The following is a 16,064-nucleotide window of genomic DNA, read 5'->3' as shown; positions in this document are numbered from 1 at the left end:
GAACATGTTTGGGGTCGTAATATATGTATGAGAGTCTACAAAGCTTAATAGCTTTGTAGACTCTGATTTTAGTGGTTATATGCGTAAGAAAAAGAAGAAATACATGGCATATGGACAATTTATCAAGTTACATTTATTTATAGAACTGCTCCACTTGAATGGCGAGAGGACAAGGGGATTATATTACACTTTATTTAAGAAAATAATACTTTGAATTAGTATTTAAATTGAGGGTTTGCAAAAGGAAAATGGAGAAGTAGAAACAACTTTAATTACAAGGTTTACTTAGATAACGGTAAAAAAATGTTGTCTTACGGATAACTGGTGATATTTACAGGAGTTAAGCACTTTCATAGCATTAACGAAGTAATTTCACACAACATAATTATCATGTGCTCTAAAAATTTCGACACTAGCTTTAAGTGAAGCTTGATGGTTAGTTTGTACTGGGCGAAAAAGATGCTTCTTCTGTCCTTTTTGAGAATACCAAGAAAAAAGTTGAATAAATTAATAAATTAAGAAAACTCGATACTTTACTGACTTGAGGTATAAAAATAAATTACCTATCTAAACATCTTTTAATGCACTGAGTATTCTTGATAGACACTTTATGAAAATAAACTAGTTTCAAAATGAAAAATGAACTCTAGAATTACTTGGGTGTCCAATTAAATTCGTAGACTTATAAATTTTGCACTGTATTCAGCGGGTCGATGCGGAGCCCGTTTACAGTGCTTGAACTCAAAAACAAAAACTGAAATCCTGGTGCTTAAACAACAGTACCCTTCAATTCCATTAACATTAAAATTAAGCTTAATCTGCTGTGTCTAGGTTCAAAATCAATTAGCTAGAAAATATCTTTCAATTACTTAACGTCTGGGAGTTGAGTCACTCTCGCTACATCACTGACACGCGAAAACTTGATAAAATAAATAATGAAAAAAGAGAAATAAAAACCACGGAAGCTAATCAACTTCCTTATCCTTTTGTACAATCTACAAAAACCTTAAATGCAGGAATTTGAATAAAGTATATACATAACAATGTACTTCTATTTACTTTCCACTTATATCTTTGGATTGTTGAAATTGCCGTTAAAGAAAGAGAAATTGATTTAATCATAAAATTACTGCATTTATTTTGTACAATTTTCAAAATTATACGCATGAATAACAAAACATACACATATTCAATTTACAGTTAAAATGCAACAGTGTTTTACAAGTTCACGTGGGCGCTCAGTGTGATGATTCGGGTTGAACAGTTGCTTGCTAGCGGCTTTTCAGACGCCCGAGTGAAGATTCGTAAAGCGGTAACACTCCTTGAGAATACATAGAATAATACAGCCATTGAACAGGGAAACAAATTCAAAACTCACACGAAAAATATTACATCACAACTTCAACATCTATATACCGAATCATACACGAATTTCACATTTAAACAGAAGAAGCCGATTTACATTTTGGTCTGTACACAATATATCTCTTACATATGTACAAATACAACTCGGCAAATTTTTACACCTGCAAAACTCTACATTATTTCTCTTATGACTTTACAATTATTAGCTGAGGCTCAGAAATTCCGATATGTACAATAGAGGGCTTGTCGAAAATAATATTTTCGCACAAGTCTGGTTATGACTAAGATACAATTGCACATTTTTACACGAATTACAAAAAGAATTGAAAAAAAAAAACCCTGCTCAGCAGCGTTTAGAGGTCGCCGTCGTTTTCAGAGTCGAATTTTCACTAAAGCAAGATCAGTGACCTTCATCACTCATACGTTCAAAGACTTTAAAAGGTGGGATTACAAGTAAACTATACTTAATCAGCTATTATTGAATGAATTAACTACAAATCCCACCTACCAATTGAATCATTGATAAAGCTAACTTTAAGATGTACTAGTCATAACTCAAGTCAGTTGTAGATCAATAACTTTCAAGTGCGCGTCCAAGATAAAACAAAATTTTAAATGTTAACTTCCAATTTAGGCATTACAACATTTTTGAGAAGGTGAAATTCTGACCAGGCTGATGACGCCTTCAGTGATACTATTATGGCAGATTGCCTGAGATTGCGGATAACCTTCATCTAGTGTAAGTTACTTGAAGAGTTAAAAAAATAGATGATTTCTGATGGGATTAAACTAACCATCAGTTCCTATAATTCCAGGCATCCTAACATCAAAATCTCATTAAAGGTGTCCAAGAGCAATATCAAACTGCATCTATTCACTTTCTAAATTTGCTGCCACTAAAACTAAAACTTCTGTTCAAGGACACTGGTTTTGAATCATTCATGTTAGAGCTAAAACAGCTCCTAATTCGTGAAGCTTTCTATAGAGTTGATGAGCTGCTTCAAAAAAAATATGCTTTATGCTAATTTGTTGTTAAGTTTTTTTTTTTTTTTTTTTTATTTTCATTTGTTATTGCTAATATTTGTTACTGACCTGTATGACAACTGCAATTGCAGTTTCTATGTACGAGATTTTGAAAAAAATAAATAAACAATATTTTAAATCCAAAATAAATCATACCATTGATTGATAGCGATGAGAAAACTCCGAACCAGAAAACAGTTTTTGTTTGGCACTAACGGCAACCCAAAAACCCTACAGGCGGGCTTAGAGACACTAGAAAGTAATGAACGGAGAAGGAATGTTTTCACTTAAATTAAAAAATCGGGGTCGCTGTAACCCTCATCGCTCTCTTCGTCTGAGCTCCGCACTTTGTGTTTCTTCCGTTTGTGGTGGTGCTTCTTCTGCCTATCACTTTTCTTGCTTTTGTGGGACCGATGGGATGAATGTTTCGTTTCAACGTTATTATTTTTGATTATGAGCTTGGGAATCCGCGCCACTGGAGATTCGACTTCTTTTGCCACTTGATTTGGATCAGCTTTGCTCTGTGGTTAAAGAAAAAGAATGGTAACAATTTGAAACCAAAGAACAATAAACAAGTAAGGTCATGTAAAAAAGCATACATTCAGGGTGTTTTTGGTTCACATAAATTACATTGTACAGCACTACGTTAAGTTGAATATACTCAGCCACTTTTTTGAGATAAAACCACAACTTATGAACTTTTCAAAAGATTGAGATTTCATATCACTTTTAAAATAATAAACATTCTAATAAATGATTACCAGTACTGAGAAAACAATGTTTTAATGTTTTTGAAGAGACTTCCTTCCTCCCACTTCTTTTTCTTGAGAAAACGCATCTATTTTCATCTTCCATAATCGCGCCTCTATTTTGAACTTGCTACACAACTTAAAACTCATTATTTTTTTTCCTCCAGCTCTAAAACATACTGGAAGTGACCAATTTCCGTGTTTAAATTGTTGTATCAGCCCCAATAAATAAAATGAAACAAAAGGGAAAAATCACAATCATAGAAACGCGGTAAAAGAGAAAAAGAGCACTTACGACATCTCCTTGGACTTGTTGCTGCGGTGGTTGGGGTTGCTTTCCCGGATCGACTTTGTCGGCCTCGGAAACCGTGTATGATGCGTACCCTGAAGAACAACCAGAGGCACCTGAACCAGAACCTGGCTTTTTGTCAAGATCATCGTCATCAACATCATCAGGGTCCAAATTCATAATCAGGTGCTTGAACTGAAATTCAAAAATATGATTCAAGTCACTGAGGAACTTTTTTCTAGCTGATTTTAGTTGACACAGCTTCAGATAAAAAAAGAAGAAAAAGTATTAGTAGAGAAAAAAAAAGAAGAAAAAGAGAAGAAAATGAAGAGAAAATGAAGAGAAAAGAAGAGAAAAAAAAGAGAAAAAGAGGAAGAGAAAAAGAAAAAAGAAAAAGAGCAAAAAAGAAGAAAGTAGTAGTGGTAGTAATATACGTTTATTTTAAAGCAAAAGAGAAAAAAGAGAAAAGAAGGAAAACTAGTGGTTATAGAGAAAAAAGAGAAAAAAATAATAAAAAGAAGAAAGAAATGAATAAAGGAGGGAAAAATCTGTAAAGAGTGGTAGAATTTGTTTAGTGTAGAGAAAAAAAGGGAGACAGAGAAAAAGAAGGAATTTCAGACAAAGAAAAAAAAGAGAAAAAGAAGAAATAACGAAAAAAAGAGGGGGAAAAAATGAAAAAAAGGAGAGAGAGAGAAAGAGACAAAGAGAAAAAGAAAGGAGAAAAACAGAAAAAGAAAAGAGGAGAAAAGAAAATGAGAAAAAAGACAAATAAAAGAAGAAAAGAGGAGGGAGAGATGAGAAAAAGGGAATGAATATAGAGGTATTAACGGTTAGCCGTGGTATAACTTGCAGCAAAGCTTTGTTTCCACGGTCAAAATGAGCCCATCAAAATGGATCATTGATGCGACTGCTCAGAGTGGCTGATTGACATCAAGAGGTTCATTCATCGACAAGAATCGCAGAAAGTGTATCAAAAGATATTTATTCAATACTGCATATGAATCTACATCTGCACATACAATAATTTATTGGTAACTGATCTGACTAACTGATTGATCATTTCATGACAGATGATGATTTCGAATGCTTACCTCTAGGTAATCGCGGATTAAGGCTTTCCTTTGATTTTCGTCCAAATGAGGAGGTGGCTCTCCTAACCTTAGTTTTTCTAGTGTTCCTTTAGGGTTGAATTTTGAATTGCTTTTCCTATTTACATTTTTCTCATACAGTTTGGCCGATTCTGAGGGCGAATACTGCGAGATTTTTCTGAAAATCAAAACATTCAGTTAGATAGGGGAAAAAACTCTGAAGATTAAATAAAATGATGTCTCAGGATTATTTAAATTTAAAACTTAAAACCGATTCGAATGAATCCATTTCTTCCTAAGATTGATCGCTCTGCTTTCGAGCTTGTATTTTTTAGTTTGAAGTTGTTAGGCATTATATAAGAAAGACTCAAACTTTGGACTCATCTATGGGCAGCAAGAGGCAACTATGGACAGCAGTCATTTGGAGACCCAATTTCTTGAAAGTTACTTAAAAGAACAGCGACAGGAACAGGATTGCCACAGAATTTAGTAAATGATTGCCTGATGTTTCCGTGACTACTGGGTCACTTAACCTTGCATTTTGTATTTAATATTCTACAAGTACCAGTAGAGTAGATTACATGTTGATTTATTGCGTTGTGTTGGCGGCAAAATCCCGGAAAATCCCGCTTTTAAAAAGTCAAAAGACTCAAAGGAATTTCAAACGCGCCAGAGTAGCGAGAAAATTATGGAATTGATGTACTGTGGCAGTCAGATTGCTGTTCCTCTCATTTTTCACTGATGTCCGTTAAAGAAAAGGTATTTCAAGGTGAAATTGTTCTTCGCTAACTACAGATAACATAAATGAGATTCGATTCTTTGATTCTGACGATATAGTTTCCATCTTCCTAATGTTTTTATAAATGAGGAGTAGGAAGACATTTGATGAAAATTGTGGAAACCCGTGCTCCCTTCTATTTGGTGCCGGATGACATTATTTGGTTCGGCACGAAACCAGGGCGTTCTAAATTTGAGGGATAGTTGCGCTTTTTGAACTGCATATTTCTCTGTTTCTGAATTACTTTTTCGCATTTTTAATGGGCGCATCGTGTTCTGTCTATCATTCACCTTCAGAAAACAGTACTAGCAGGTCAAAATTCTTTCATGGTTTGGTGACCCATTCTACTCAAAATCCCTGACATCTGAGGATATTAAGATTACTTAAAAACACATAACTTCAGATAGTTATAGCGCAACATTTGTCACTTGAAACATTAAACACAATATGGCAAGGAAATAAAGGTGACGTAAAAATTTACCTACAAAACTTCCGTCATTATCTCTGACCTTTAAAAATTCCCTGACATTTCCTGGTTGACCCTGACAGTGGCAATCCTCTAAGAAGAAAAGTAGAAGAGTTCAAGTATTACTCACGCGTCACTGAGCCCGTACAGCGCCTTGAGATGTTGTTTGAGGACGAGAAGAAGAAGACAGCCTTGTGATGCGGTCAGACTTTCTTGAAGGCTAGATGTGTCTTCTGGGACTCGGTTGAGTAATGACTCTTCATCTTCATCCTCATCTTCGTCGATTACCGGCACTTCCTGACCTGTTGTAGGGTCAATCCGCTTCTCTTGGGGAGCGTTGGGGTTTGGCAAGAGCGCTTCCCGAAATGACTGGAGCAGGTTGGTACCTGTCACCGATATCATGATATCGATGTGGTGAATGATGAACAACGGCTCGTCTTGAACTTGGAACGGGAAATATGCCATGTTGTCTGCCAAGTATAACATTTGCGAAAGCGATGTTTTCTGAGATAACAAAACAAATTTGAAACAGACAAGAGATTACTGGGTTGAACTTAAAATATTATTGATATATATGTAATTTGACAATGTCCTTATTATCATAAATTTCGGGATGTAATTGGGAGAAACAGGCAAGGTTTTCTTTTATTATCTCAGAGCAAAAATGTAGTTCCAATTTCTTGGCTCCTAGAACTAAAAATACAGGACCTTCAGAAAATAAATTTCACAGGGAAGCGATTTCTCTCTAGTTGTGTCCAGAAATTAAAATTTGAGCGTTTGATGGAAAATATAAAGAGAGTTCCAAATAATCAGAAGCAATATTCTCGTTAATTTTTGTGCCAATTGAGAATACAGGAGGGCATTTAATTCAACAATTTTTCAGCCCAAACATGGTGGATTAAAATTTTAAATTGTTTTTTCCCAAGATCACGTTTGTTGACTGAAAACTTAGAGGAATTATAACTCCAGTTATATTTGATATTTGTGAGCAATTCAATGCCAAACTTGGATTAATTTACTTTTCTGAACAGCAGTCTAAAAGCTTAGTTTTAAAGTTATTAATGCTACAGCCCTTTCACTTAACAGTGGACTGTCACATACCATAGATCTTTTTTGAAAAATATAAGAATTAGATGACTCACCACTTGTTCATCAAATTGCTTCAAGATAGCCAGCGCAAAAGCTCTCCTCTGGGGCTTTGTCCGGAGAATTGAGAACAAGAAACCATTTAAAGCTGATGGCATCTCGTTTTCCTTGGTGCGGAAGCCCCTCACAACTACTTCATCACCCTGAAGCAACTTTTGGAACTTATAAGAAAGCTTAATACCCGACTGAGACTTCATGTGGATGAAACCCGGATACTTGCGCTCGATTTCTTGAAGCTGCCGATCAGCGCTATTACTGACAGTTTTATCAACATCCGTCGACATGCAGATCAGGTATGGAACAATCTGAACAGGGTGGACTAAACCTTGCGCCAAAATAAGCTGGATTACTTGCAGGGCAGCTTGTCGCACTTTCACAGACGGATGCAAAAATGATTCTAAAATTTGTTTCAGGTACAGTTGAATAATTGTGCTAGCCATCCCTGACGAAACATCACCCATCTCTTTGAGATTTTCCTGCTTCGACAGTTTTGCCCACTCCAAATCTTGCAGTATCATCCTGCGCTCCTCTTCCTGCAGATACTGTTCTATGTTGTTTAGAATCTGTGCTTTCATAGCCTCAGAACCTTGCGGGTCTTCTAAAACCTGGTGATAATAAGCTTTCAGCTCTGGGCCAAGCATGAGATCGTGATGGCGGATGCACACAGACCCGATGGCTTTCATAGTATACAGCTGAGAGTCATGCTCGTTTTGTAGAAAATACATCAACATTTCAAAGATCTCATCCTTCAAATTTGGACTCAACTCATTGCCTAAGACTTCTTTGTTAGTAAAATCAAAGTGTCTCAGAAGTAGCCCAACAATGAATGAAGATCTCCTAAAGAATGGGCAGAATTTGACAACTAATTCATCTTTGTTGGGCGGATTTCTCTCCAAGACATCCTTGAACTGTCGCAAGAGAGTTAAATACTTCAATAGACAGTCCCGGATCAGCGAAAAATTCTTGGTGACATTATTCACGATAGAGCCTAAACAGGAGACACAACTGACAATGACACTTGGGTCGTGCTTCATCATCAACTTAACCGAGTCCTCTTCGAGACAGGCTAAAAAAGTTTCACTGGGATGTTCCATGAGAGGTACCACAAGTTCAAGCGTCCGTGCAACACTGCTGATAATCTGATAGTCACCTTGCGTTTGACACTTGACGCTTAGATAGGGCTGGAGGGTGATTGCATGCTCCACTAATAGCTGCGGCCTGATTTTTGCAAACAAGTGAAGAGTGAGCAAACACGCGACTAACCGTTGGGATGAGCCAGAACTGCAACCATCCAGCGTTAAAACGTTGTCAATGAGACAGTCAACAATTTGCTTGCACGCTTGGATCAATGATTTAGGAGGCTCTAAAATCTGCTTTGTGGAATCGTCTTTGTCTTCTTTGGGTTTAAACAATGAAGTGAGTAACTGTTCAAACCATTCCATTCCTAGATCACGATTACATGCTGCTACAACATCAGTAATGTTCATGACCTTTCGCAAGAGAACATCTTTTGCAGGTGGCCGTTCTCGCACTGGCGTGAACCACATATTTGAGAACACTTCCATGACTAACTTTCGAATGCTGTCCTCATCATTTATCCGCCGGATCATCCTCACACAGATTTCCGGGATTTTGGGGAAGTCAGGGCACTCTGTGCACACATCTTTGAGAATCTTGATCACCCTTTTACGGACGCTGACACCCGTATCCAGAATCCTAGCAGACACCATTTCATAGTATTTGTCGATGAGTTCTGGACGGCTGAGCACAAATTTACCGACCAAGTCAACAGCAGCTTCTCGCACTGATGTGGACTGGTCGAGGAACGAGTGTTTGACTCCGATCTGCATTTCGTTGAGCGCTAGGACCCCAGGGTCCACCTCCACAATCGCAGTCAGACACTTCATGGCTTTCGTTCGGATTTGGACCGATGATTCACCAAGGACTTTGATGATGTGTTTAAGGTACGTGTCAAAGCTTTGAGAGAAAGGCCGTTTCGCAGCAAGATACCTCGATACGAGTTCTGCGCTGTCATAATCAATGTAAGTTTGCAGGATTTGAGTTTTGACTTCGTTTTTGCCTGACTTCACATTGATGGAGTTATGGAAGGGGTTAATTTTCTCTAGCAGCATTTTCTTCCGGGCTTCTTTCAATTTAAATACTTCTAGTGGATCCTCTCCGTCTATGGTACCATTTTCTTTCTGTTTTTTAATCTCTTCGTCATCCTCTTCTTCTGAACTAGATGATTCTTCATCACTTGAATCTGCAAGATGTCAAACAAAAAAATGTTATATCCAATTGAAGAGGCTTCAATATTTTAAAATGATGCAGAACAAGCAAAGAGATCACATATACAGTGCTTTATAATTTTCTATAACCATGAACCTTGCACCTGAAAGGGTAGAGTAACCAAGATATGCTTGCTGAATGTAGAGAATTACACTATTTCGATGAGACTATTTCACTTAAATAATTTTACACAAACTGACTCACATCTGGATACAGCTTATGCTGAGGAAAATTTTCCAAAACCTTTGATTTTGATGATAAAATAAATTTGTAAGATAGAAAAGAATCGGGGTGAGCAGGAAACACGATAGTCTGCGATGTCAAAGCAACTGGCTAGTTGCCCCAACCTGCACCCATGGACAATGTGTACATGAGCCCTGTACTGCTCATCAGCGCACACTTTGCTTTCATTGGCTGCACCAGCCTTGCAGGCTCCTTACGGACATCATCGCTGCTAGCAAGCATGTTGACGGCCCTTTGTAGAGTGACAATATTAGGGCACTTAACATAGGATCATCTTAATATTTGTCTATTTCATTGACTTCCCTATAATTTCCTAGTTTACTGAGGAAATTTAGGGCAAACATTTAACAGCCCAATTTTCCTACTTTTCACACTTTTAAGACATTCTTTAACAAACAAAAACAAAAAAACAAATAAAGAGAAAATATCAACTTACATTTTCGCTTCTTCCGTTTCTTTTCTTTCTTGGCTTTGGTTGATGACTTGACCGGTGTGGGAGCGGTGCCAGTGCTGGCAGCGTTATCTTGGTACCAAAGAGTTAAATAAAAATAGCGAGCATAATTTAATGAATGATCTGACTGAGATCGCACTGCTAGAAAGTCTAGAAGAACGCTCTGTAAAAACTGTGTTCGCTCTTCATCGTCTTTGACCCTCGGGACCTCTCCCTGAAAGTAGTTGGGATAAAAATAGAATTATAGCACTGAGACGATCAGATATTAAGATTATTAAAAATAACAAACAAAATACAAGAATTTCAAAATGTAGGACATACATACATTCTCTTTCAAAAGACCCATTGCATTGCAGGATTTAGAAAATGAAATTCCCTGATTTACCTGACATAATTTGGTAAAATTCTCTGAAAATAGAGGATCTGCCAGATGGTTATAAAGATATAATTTGAAACAGTTTTTAAGTAGTAATTGCTTGTTCAAAACATCAAAACCATTCTAGACAGCAAATAAAGGTGACTTTACAGTTTTTCCTGGACACTATTTTCATTTTCCATGTCTTTCCAGATTTTCCCACAATTCCCCGTATTCCCTGACTGTGGCAACCCTGATTACATTTGAGAGCCTAGGAAGTTTCATCCTCGAATCACTGAAAAGAGATTGATGTTAGGGAAATTAGGCAAACTAGAGTTGCACTTCAGATAATGTACGGCCAAAAGTATGAAAAACAACACAAATTGGCAGAACTAATAAAAGTAATGCTCGTCGTTAGTTTGGTCCCTGTGGTACCTGCAAATTTTGGATTTGTATGAGATTAGAACTAAAAGATGCATTTTATGTCGAGTATGTCCACTGATTTGATTTGCTAACATTACAGCAACATTCCTGAGTTCTAAGATTGGAAACGATTGATAAGGTCCAACAGTAACCTTAATCGACTTCAGATCTGCAAATGAATATCACTCTATAATACCGGACAAAGCCTACCTTCACAACACCATCTTCAGTCTTCATTTCTTCAGTTCTAATGTCATATATAAGTTGATCGATCGTGCTCAATTTGAGTTGAGAAACAACCGCGTCTTTCCGCAGGCGAGCTGCGATGACTCCTAAATAATCTAATGAGGCTACTCGTAAAGGCATTTCTAAACTTTTATTTACAAAGTTAGAGACCTGAAAACAAAAAAAAGAGGAATAATGAATACATTGAATAGAGAGGTGAAGGAAAAACAAATTCAATTATTTTTCCACACTTCTTTCGAAAAATGAAGAAGGGGGGAAAAACCTTCCAGTCAACATTTCAAGAGATCTGTTCTCTTAAGTACTAAAAAATCAGCAGTCAGATCTTGATTTTTAATTTATCAACCATTGTAAAATTCAATTTTATTCCTGTCATCATAAGTTATTCTAAAGGAAGACTGTAGGAATAATTTTGGAAATTGACAATTAATATTTCGAGTTCAGCTCACTCAAAATTATCTGCTTGTGCCTGGTTAAAGTGAAAAAAGATTTTACAAATGCTAAACAATATTGAACTCACTAAATCTAAAATTGGAATTTAAAAACTCATACATTTAAATTATAATCTGGCGGAAATCTTACTATGGTGGAGGTTCCATTGAGAGAAAGTGACAACAAAGATAATACTTGAAATAGATTTCTATGGCAGAAAAAGGATTTTGCTGGTGGATTTTACATAAGAGTAGATTATGTAATGACAGCAAATTATAAATGTAGGGGGTAGTTACCGACTTTTTTCTCACGATCAAAGAAGAATAATTGGGAGGGAAAAAAATGGTTCCATCTGCGCAAAAAAAGCTACTTACTAAGACTTTTCCCAAGACACTAAGCATGAGTTCAGCTGCAGGCCACTCCGGTTTGTTCACCGTTGTCAGAAGATCTTGAATAAAATTTTCAAATAAAGGCCTATAGTCTATCTCTTCTGATTTGCTACTGCACTTTGCTAGGAAGATGCACAGAAAATTTGAGGCTGTCGACCTCGCTGTTTTAAATTTGCTAATTATCACCACATCCGGATCACTCTGCAAAAGCAACGAAGAAGAATACAATTACAATGAAACATTGAAAAGTTCAAAGAAAAAGATCCTACAAAGATTTCATTTTAAAAAGTCTTCCCTTTATTTAGAATATCCTTGAATTACACAACATTCAATTCACATCAATACCTCAATGTATACCATCCTAGCAACGAAAAGAGCTGTTCTTAGAATTTGGAGTTTAGAGATAGCAGCTAAAAATGTAGATAAGGTAACAGGTGGTTAGTTCAAATTTTTCCTCACTCACAAAAAAAAAAAAACTGCTGAATTTGTGCAATCACAAATTGGCGGAGTTCGACAGAAATGCACCCTGTGGCACTCTGTTTGAACCGAGAAAAAGAGGTTTGAAATTTTATTCCTTCAAAGGACTAGTATTAAAAACAAAGTTCGACAAGTATTTTCATGTTCAAAATATGTATTCTCTCCTTTGAATTTTCACCAGGAGAAAATTTGAGACTACTTGAATTCAAAACTACCCTTACTCATTGTCTAAATGTGTCCCTAAATGTGTCTTCATAGATTTCTGTGAAACTCAGTCCAAATTAAAGTCTGATTATTAAAAAAGGATGATAAATTCAAAGAATATCAATACATAACAGAGGTTTAATTTGTCATGATATAAACGACTACTTACATTGCTGTTTTTATCAGCTAGCTGCTTAGGTAATACTACCATACATTGGATTAACTGCAAAACTAATGCCGTTAACATCTGAATATATTCTTCAGAACTGAGACGATAAGAGCGCAACGAACGTTTGCTACTTGGAAGCCTTGCCATTGATGCTAAGATATCGTCCAGAAGTAATTTCCTATGTTTTTCATACTTGGTAAAAATCTGAAAACAAATTTCATTGATTAGCTTTTTAAGGTTACCAGTCCTAAAAAAATGAGATAGACAAATCAAGAAATTATGGCCGATGTAATGTATGAAGGACAGTCTCTGTGTGGAAGTTACCAATATAAATATTACGATGTAAAAAGAAGAAAGATAAAGAAACTAATTGGATGAGAAAACCCCCAAAACTATGAAATTAGATAACTGTTACTGGAAAACTACCCTGATTCTTGAGTGCATCCATGACCTATGGCAGTTTTATGACTCAGTAACACAATGAAAACACACCACAGAATTATTTGGTCACTGCAATTGTTTTGGCTTGTGGTAGAAACTAGAAAAGTGACCAGTGTAACCTAAGTTGGCGAGCAACACAAGTGAAAAAAATGAAAATTTAGTTTTGTTTATTTTGAACACTTTGGATGTAAATTTTGAAAACAGCAAGCCCATAGTGAATTCTGACGATGTGAAACATACCGGGAAAAATTGAAGCCACTACTCACATTTGTAACTAGTTTTAGTGCAGACAGCTGCAGTTCGTTGATGTTCTCAACGAAGAAAGGCGAGATACCCATTGACGATGCATGGAGCACGGCTGTGTCCGTTAAAGTTTGAATACTAAGCAGTTCAGCCAGTAAACTGATCACTTCCACTAATTTTGTATAAAGTAGTAGCACACTCTTTTCTCGAACTTCTTTGGCATTACTTCGCTTCTTCCGGGCACTTCCGACAAAACCATCTGTCCCAAAAAATCAAAGTGAAGATTAGACACTTACCAAAAGACAGGCACACAACAAAAGTTTTTTGACTAACAGTCAAGCCAAATATTAGCGTCTAATAAACTTTGGTCAAATGCGACTCATCAAAAAAATTTATTAATTGCTTTTTCCATTGAATAAGAAAATTAAAATTGCTGGTATCAGGTTTCAGACTTGATTTTTATCTTCCCTTAGGCTCATGTAATTTTTTCACGTACAGATCATGAATAAACAGAATTTCAAGGAAAAAATTCATTCTCAGGTACTTAAATACTCAAGATTGGCATAGTATTATCCAAAGCACTATTTCCTGTGTCACACTATCAAAGCTAGCTATCAAAATATCAAGGTCAGGTGTTGTGATTGGCTTATTCAATGACTTGGACCAATCACAGCACTTGACCTTGACATTTTGATGGAGTATTTTGAAAGTGTGATAAAGGCTTATCAAACGAAAGGGGCCATTCATAAAATATGTAACGCTATTTAGGGAGGTCGATGAGAGTGTTGCGCTATTGTATTTTTACATGTTGAAGGGTAGGGTACGTCACAGAAACATTACAGGGGAGGGTATGTGTGAAGAATTCGAAATTTAGTGTTATGTATATTAGAAATAGCCCCAATGATAAATGAATTTTTTTTTTTTTTTTTTTTTTTTTTTTTTTTTTTTTTAGGTTATGCATCAACCAAGGTGGTTTTCAAAATCTGTACGCAGACACGACAACCCTCAGAGAGATCTGCTGTAATATCACTGAGTGCCTGTCTCGTTTCTAACTAAAATTATATGTTGGATTAAATATTATAATTTAGACCATTCTGGTTTACCATACACAAATTAAAGAAAACATAAAAATTTTAAACTATTACATCATGCTACTATGGCTGGTGAGCAGATTAGGCGAGCTTCCTTTTCAAAATGACGCAGAGGGTTCAAGGTTCGACAAACAGTATTTAAAGCATACATTCTTTGTCTAATGAGGATTCTGCCAAAGTAAGAGAGCTAGTCAAAAGAGAGGAAAAGAAGATAATTATGCCCGATCAAAAGGGTGAAGTCTTCAGATGCAATATCTACCAACGAATAAGTGATTACTATTTTACGCAAAGCAAATTGAACTTAAAGGCACTCAAAAAATTACCTTTTCCTTTTTGATCAATCCTGTAGACGGGATCGAAAGACGGATAGACAGTATTGTGAAGCTGGTACTTGGCAAACAACACAACCCTATCGATAACATCCTCCAGATAGACTCTCTTGTGCATGTTTGGCGACGTGAGGATGTACAACGCCGTGAGCGATGCGTCGACAGCTCTCATGACGCGCTCCATAGCCAGCTCCATCCAGAGCTTGCGCTCCTCCTCGTCGTCATCCGGGTCGGCCAGTGGCGACACTTTGGCCCCGTCGCGGATGTTCTTTTCAAGGATGGACAGCAGCCGGATGAGCTTGTCGGATGGCACGGACTCCATGGCCCCGAGGGTCTTCAGCTTGGCCGCTTCCGAACAGAGATCCTGGAGCTGGTACTTGGGGATGAGGACTTCTGCTGGCACTGTCTCATCTTCTGCATCGTGCATATCGCCCATTTCAATGTCTTCTACACTGTCCAGAACTTTTTCTACTGACTTGTTGAACCTAGTTGTAAAAACGAAATAATAAATTTGTGAGAATGTCAATAATTCTTCTTAATTTATAGTAATCTATATTTGTCTACAATTATAAAAAGTGACTATCTGTAGGATAAAAGACTTCGGTGAGCAGAGGAAAACATTCCAAGATGAGAACTTTCATTGAAATAGACTCGGAAACTAAATTAGACTCGGAAACTAAATTAGACTCGGAAACAAAATTAGACTTGAAAACTAAATTAGACTCGGAAACTGAATTAGTGATTCCTGCTGGAAATACTCAGTCAATTCTTTAAAAATGAGTCCAGAGTAGTAAAGTTCATTTTTTACCGGCAAGAGATGTAAAGGTGTATTTTTATCTGATAATATTGAGACCTAAACAAGGCAATTTAAAGCTTAGAGCCATGTTAACTCCAATGGTAAAATATTTGGAAGTTAATTCAGCCAAAATGAGGAGGAATGCTACTCAAAGCATGCTGATGCGGAATATTGACATTTTTCACAACTAAAGTTCTTCGTTTTGAGGAACAGTCACAAGTCTTCTGACACCTGAAAATCTTTTCAGCATTATTACTGTATTTGTTGCAAACAAGAAATACAGTCAACTGAGTGGAATTGATGCAGGTAAAATCCACGCAAAAATGACGTTGAGGATATAAAGAATGCACATAACACCCTCCAAAATGCAGAGTTTGCCAGGTATGTTATACATATTCTTAAATTTTACACACCTGCAGGCACTTTTTTCATAATTGCTAGCAATCAGGTTAGCCGAGAGAGAGACGTCTTGAGACAAGAGCGGCAGTCAATCTTGCAAACTTATCATATATTTTTCTCACACATGATTTCAATCAACTTAAAGCATTTAATTTTTTTTATATATACATTTTTCCGAAAGTATTC

The 16,064-nt window shown here is 36.6% G+C and overlaps 1 protein-coding gene across 2 annotated transcripts in view; it reads right to left on the bottom strand.

The window, feature by feature from the left end:
• Positions 1–111: 111 nt before the first annotated feature.
• Positions 112–16,064, bottom strand: part of Nipped-B (Nipped-B cohesin loading factor) — a 28,831-nt gene continuing 12,878 nt past the window's right edge. For both annotated transcript variants that reach the window (XM_019057761.2, XM_019057762.2), the window contains 11 exons: positions 14,678–15,168; positions 13,287–13,522; positions 12,580–12,783; positions 11,715–11,930; positions 10,876–11,061; positions 9,873–10,101; positions 6,901–9,167; positions 5,889–6,262; positions 4,518–4,692; positions 3,433–3,621; positions 112–2,909 (listed from right to left, as the gene is read on the bottom strand). In XM_019057761.2, the coding sequence (XP_018913306.1) occupies positions 2,676–2,909; positions 3,433–3,621; positions 4,518–4,692; positions 5,889–6,262; positions 6,901–9,167; positions 9,873–10,101; positions 10,876–11,061; positions 11,715–11,930; positions 12,580–12,783; positions 13,287–13,522; positions 14,678–15,168 (4,801 nt within the window). In that variant the 3' untranslated portion in view covers positions 112–2,675. The remainder of the gene's footprint in view (positions 2,910–3,432; positions 3,622–4,517; positions 4,693–5,888; positions 6,263–6,900; positions 9,168–9,872; positions 10,102–10,875; positions 11,062–11,714; positions 11,931–12,579; positions 12,784–13,286; positions 13,523–14,677; positions 15,169–16,064) is intronic.

Source organism: Bemisia tabaci, chromosome 6 (genome assembly GCF_918797505.1).
Source record: "Bemisia tabaci chromosome 6, PGI_BMITA_v3".
NCBI classification, from domain to species: Eukaryota; Metazoa; Arthropoda; class Insecta; order Hemiptera; family Aleyrodidae; genus Bemisia; species Bemisia tabaci.
This window is presented reverse-complemented; position numbering and strand designations above follow the sequence as displayed.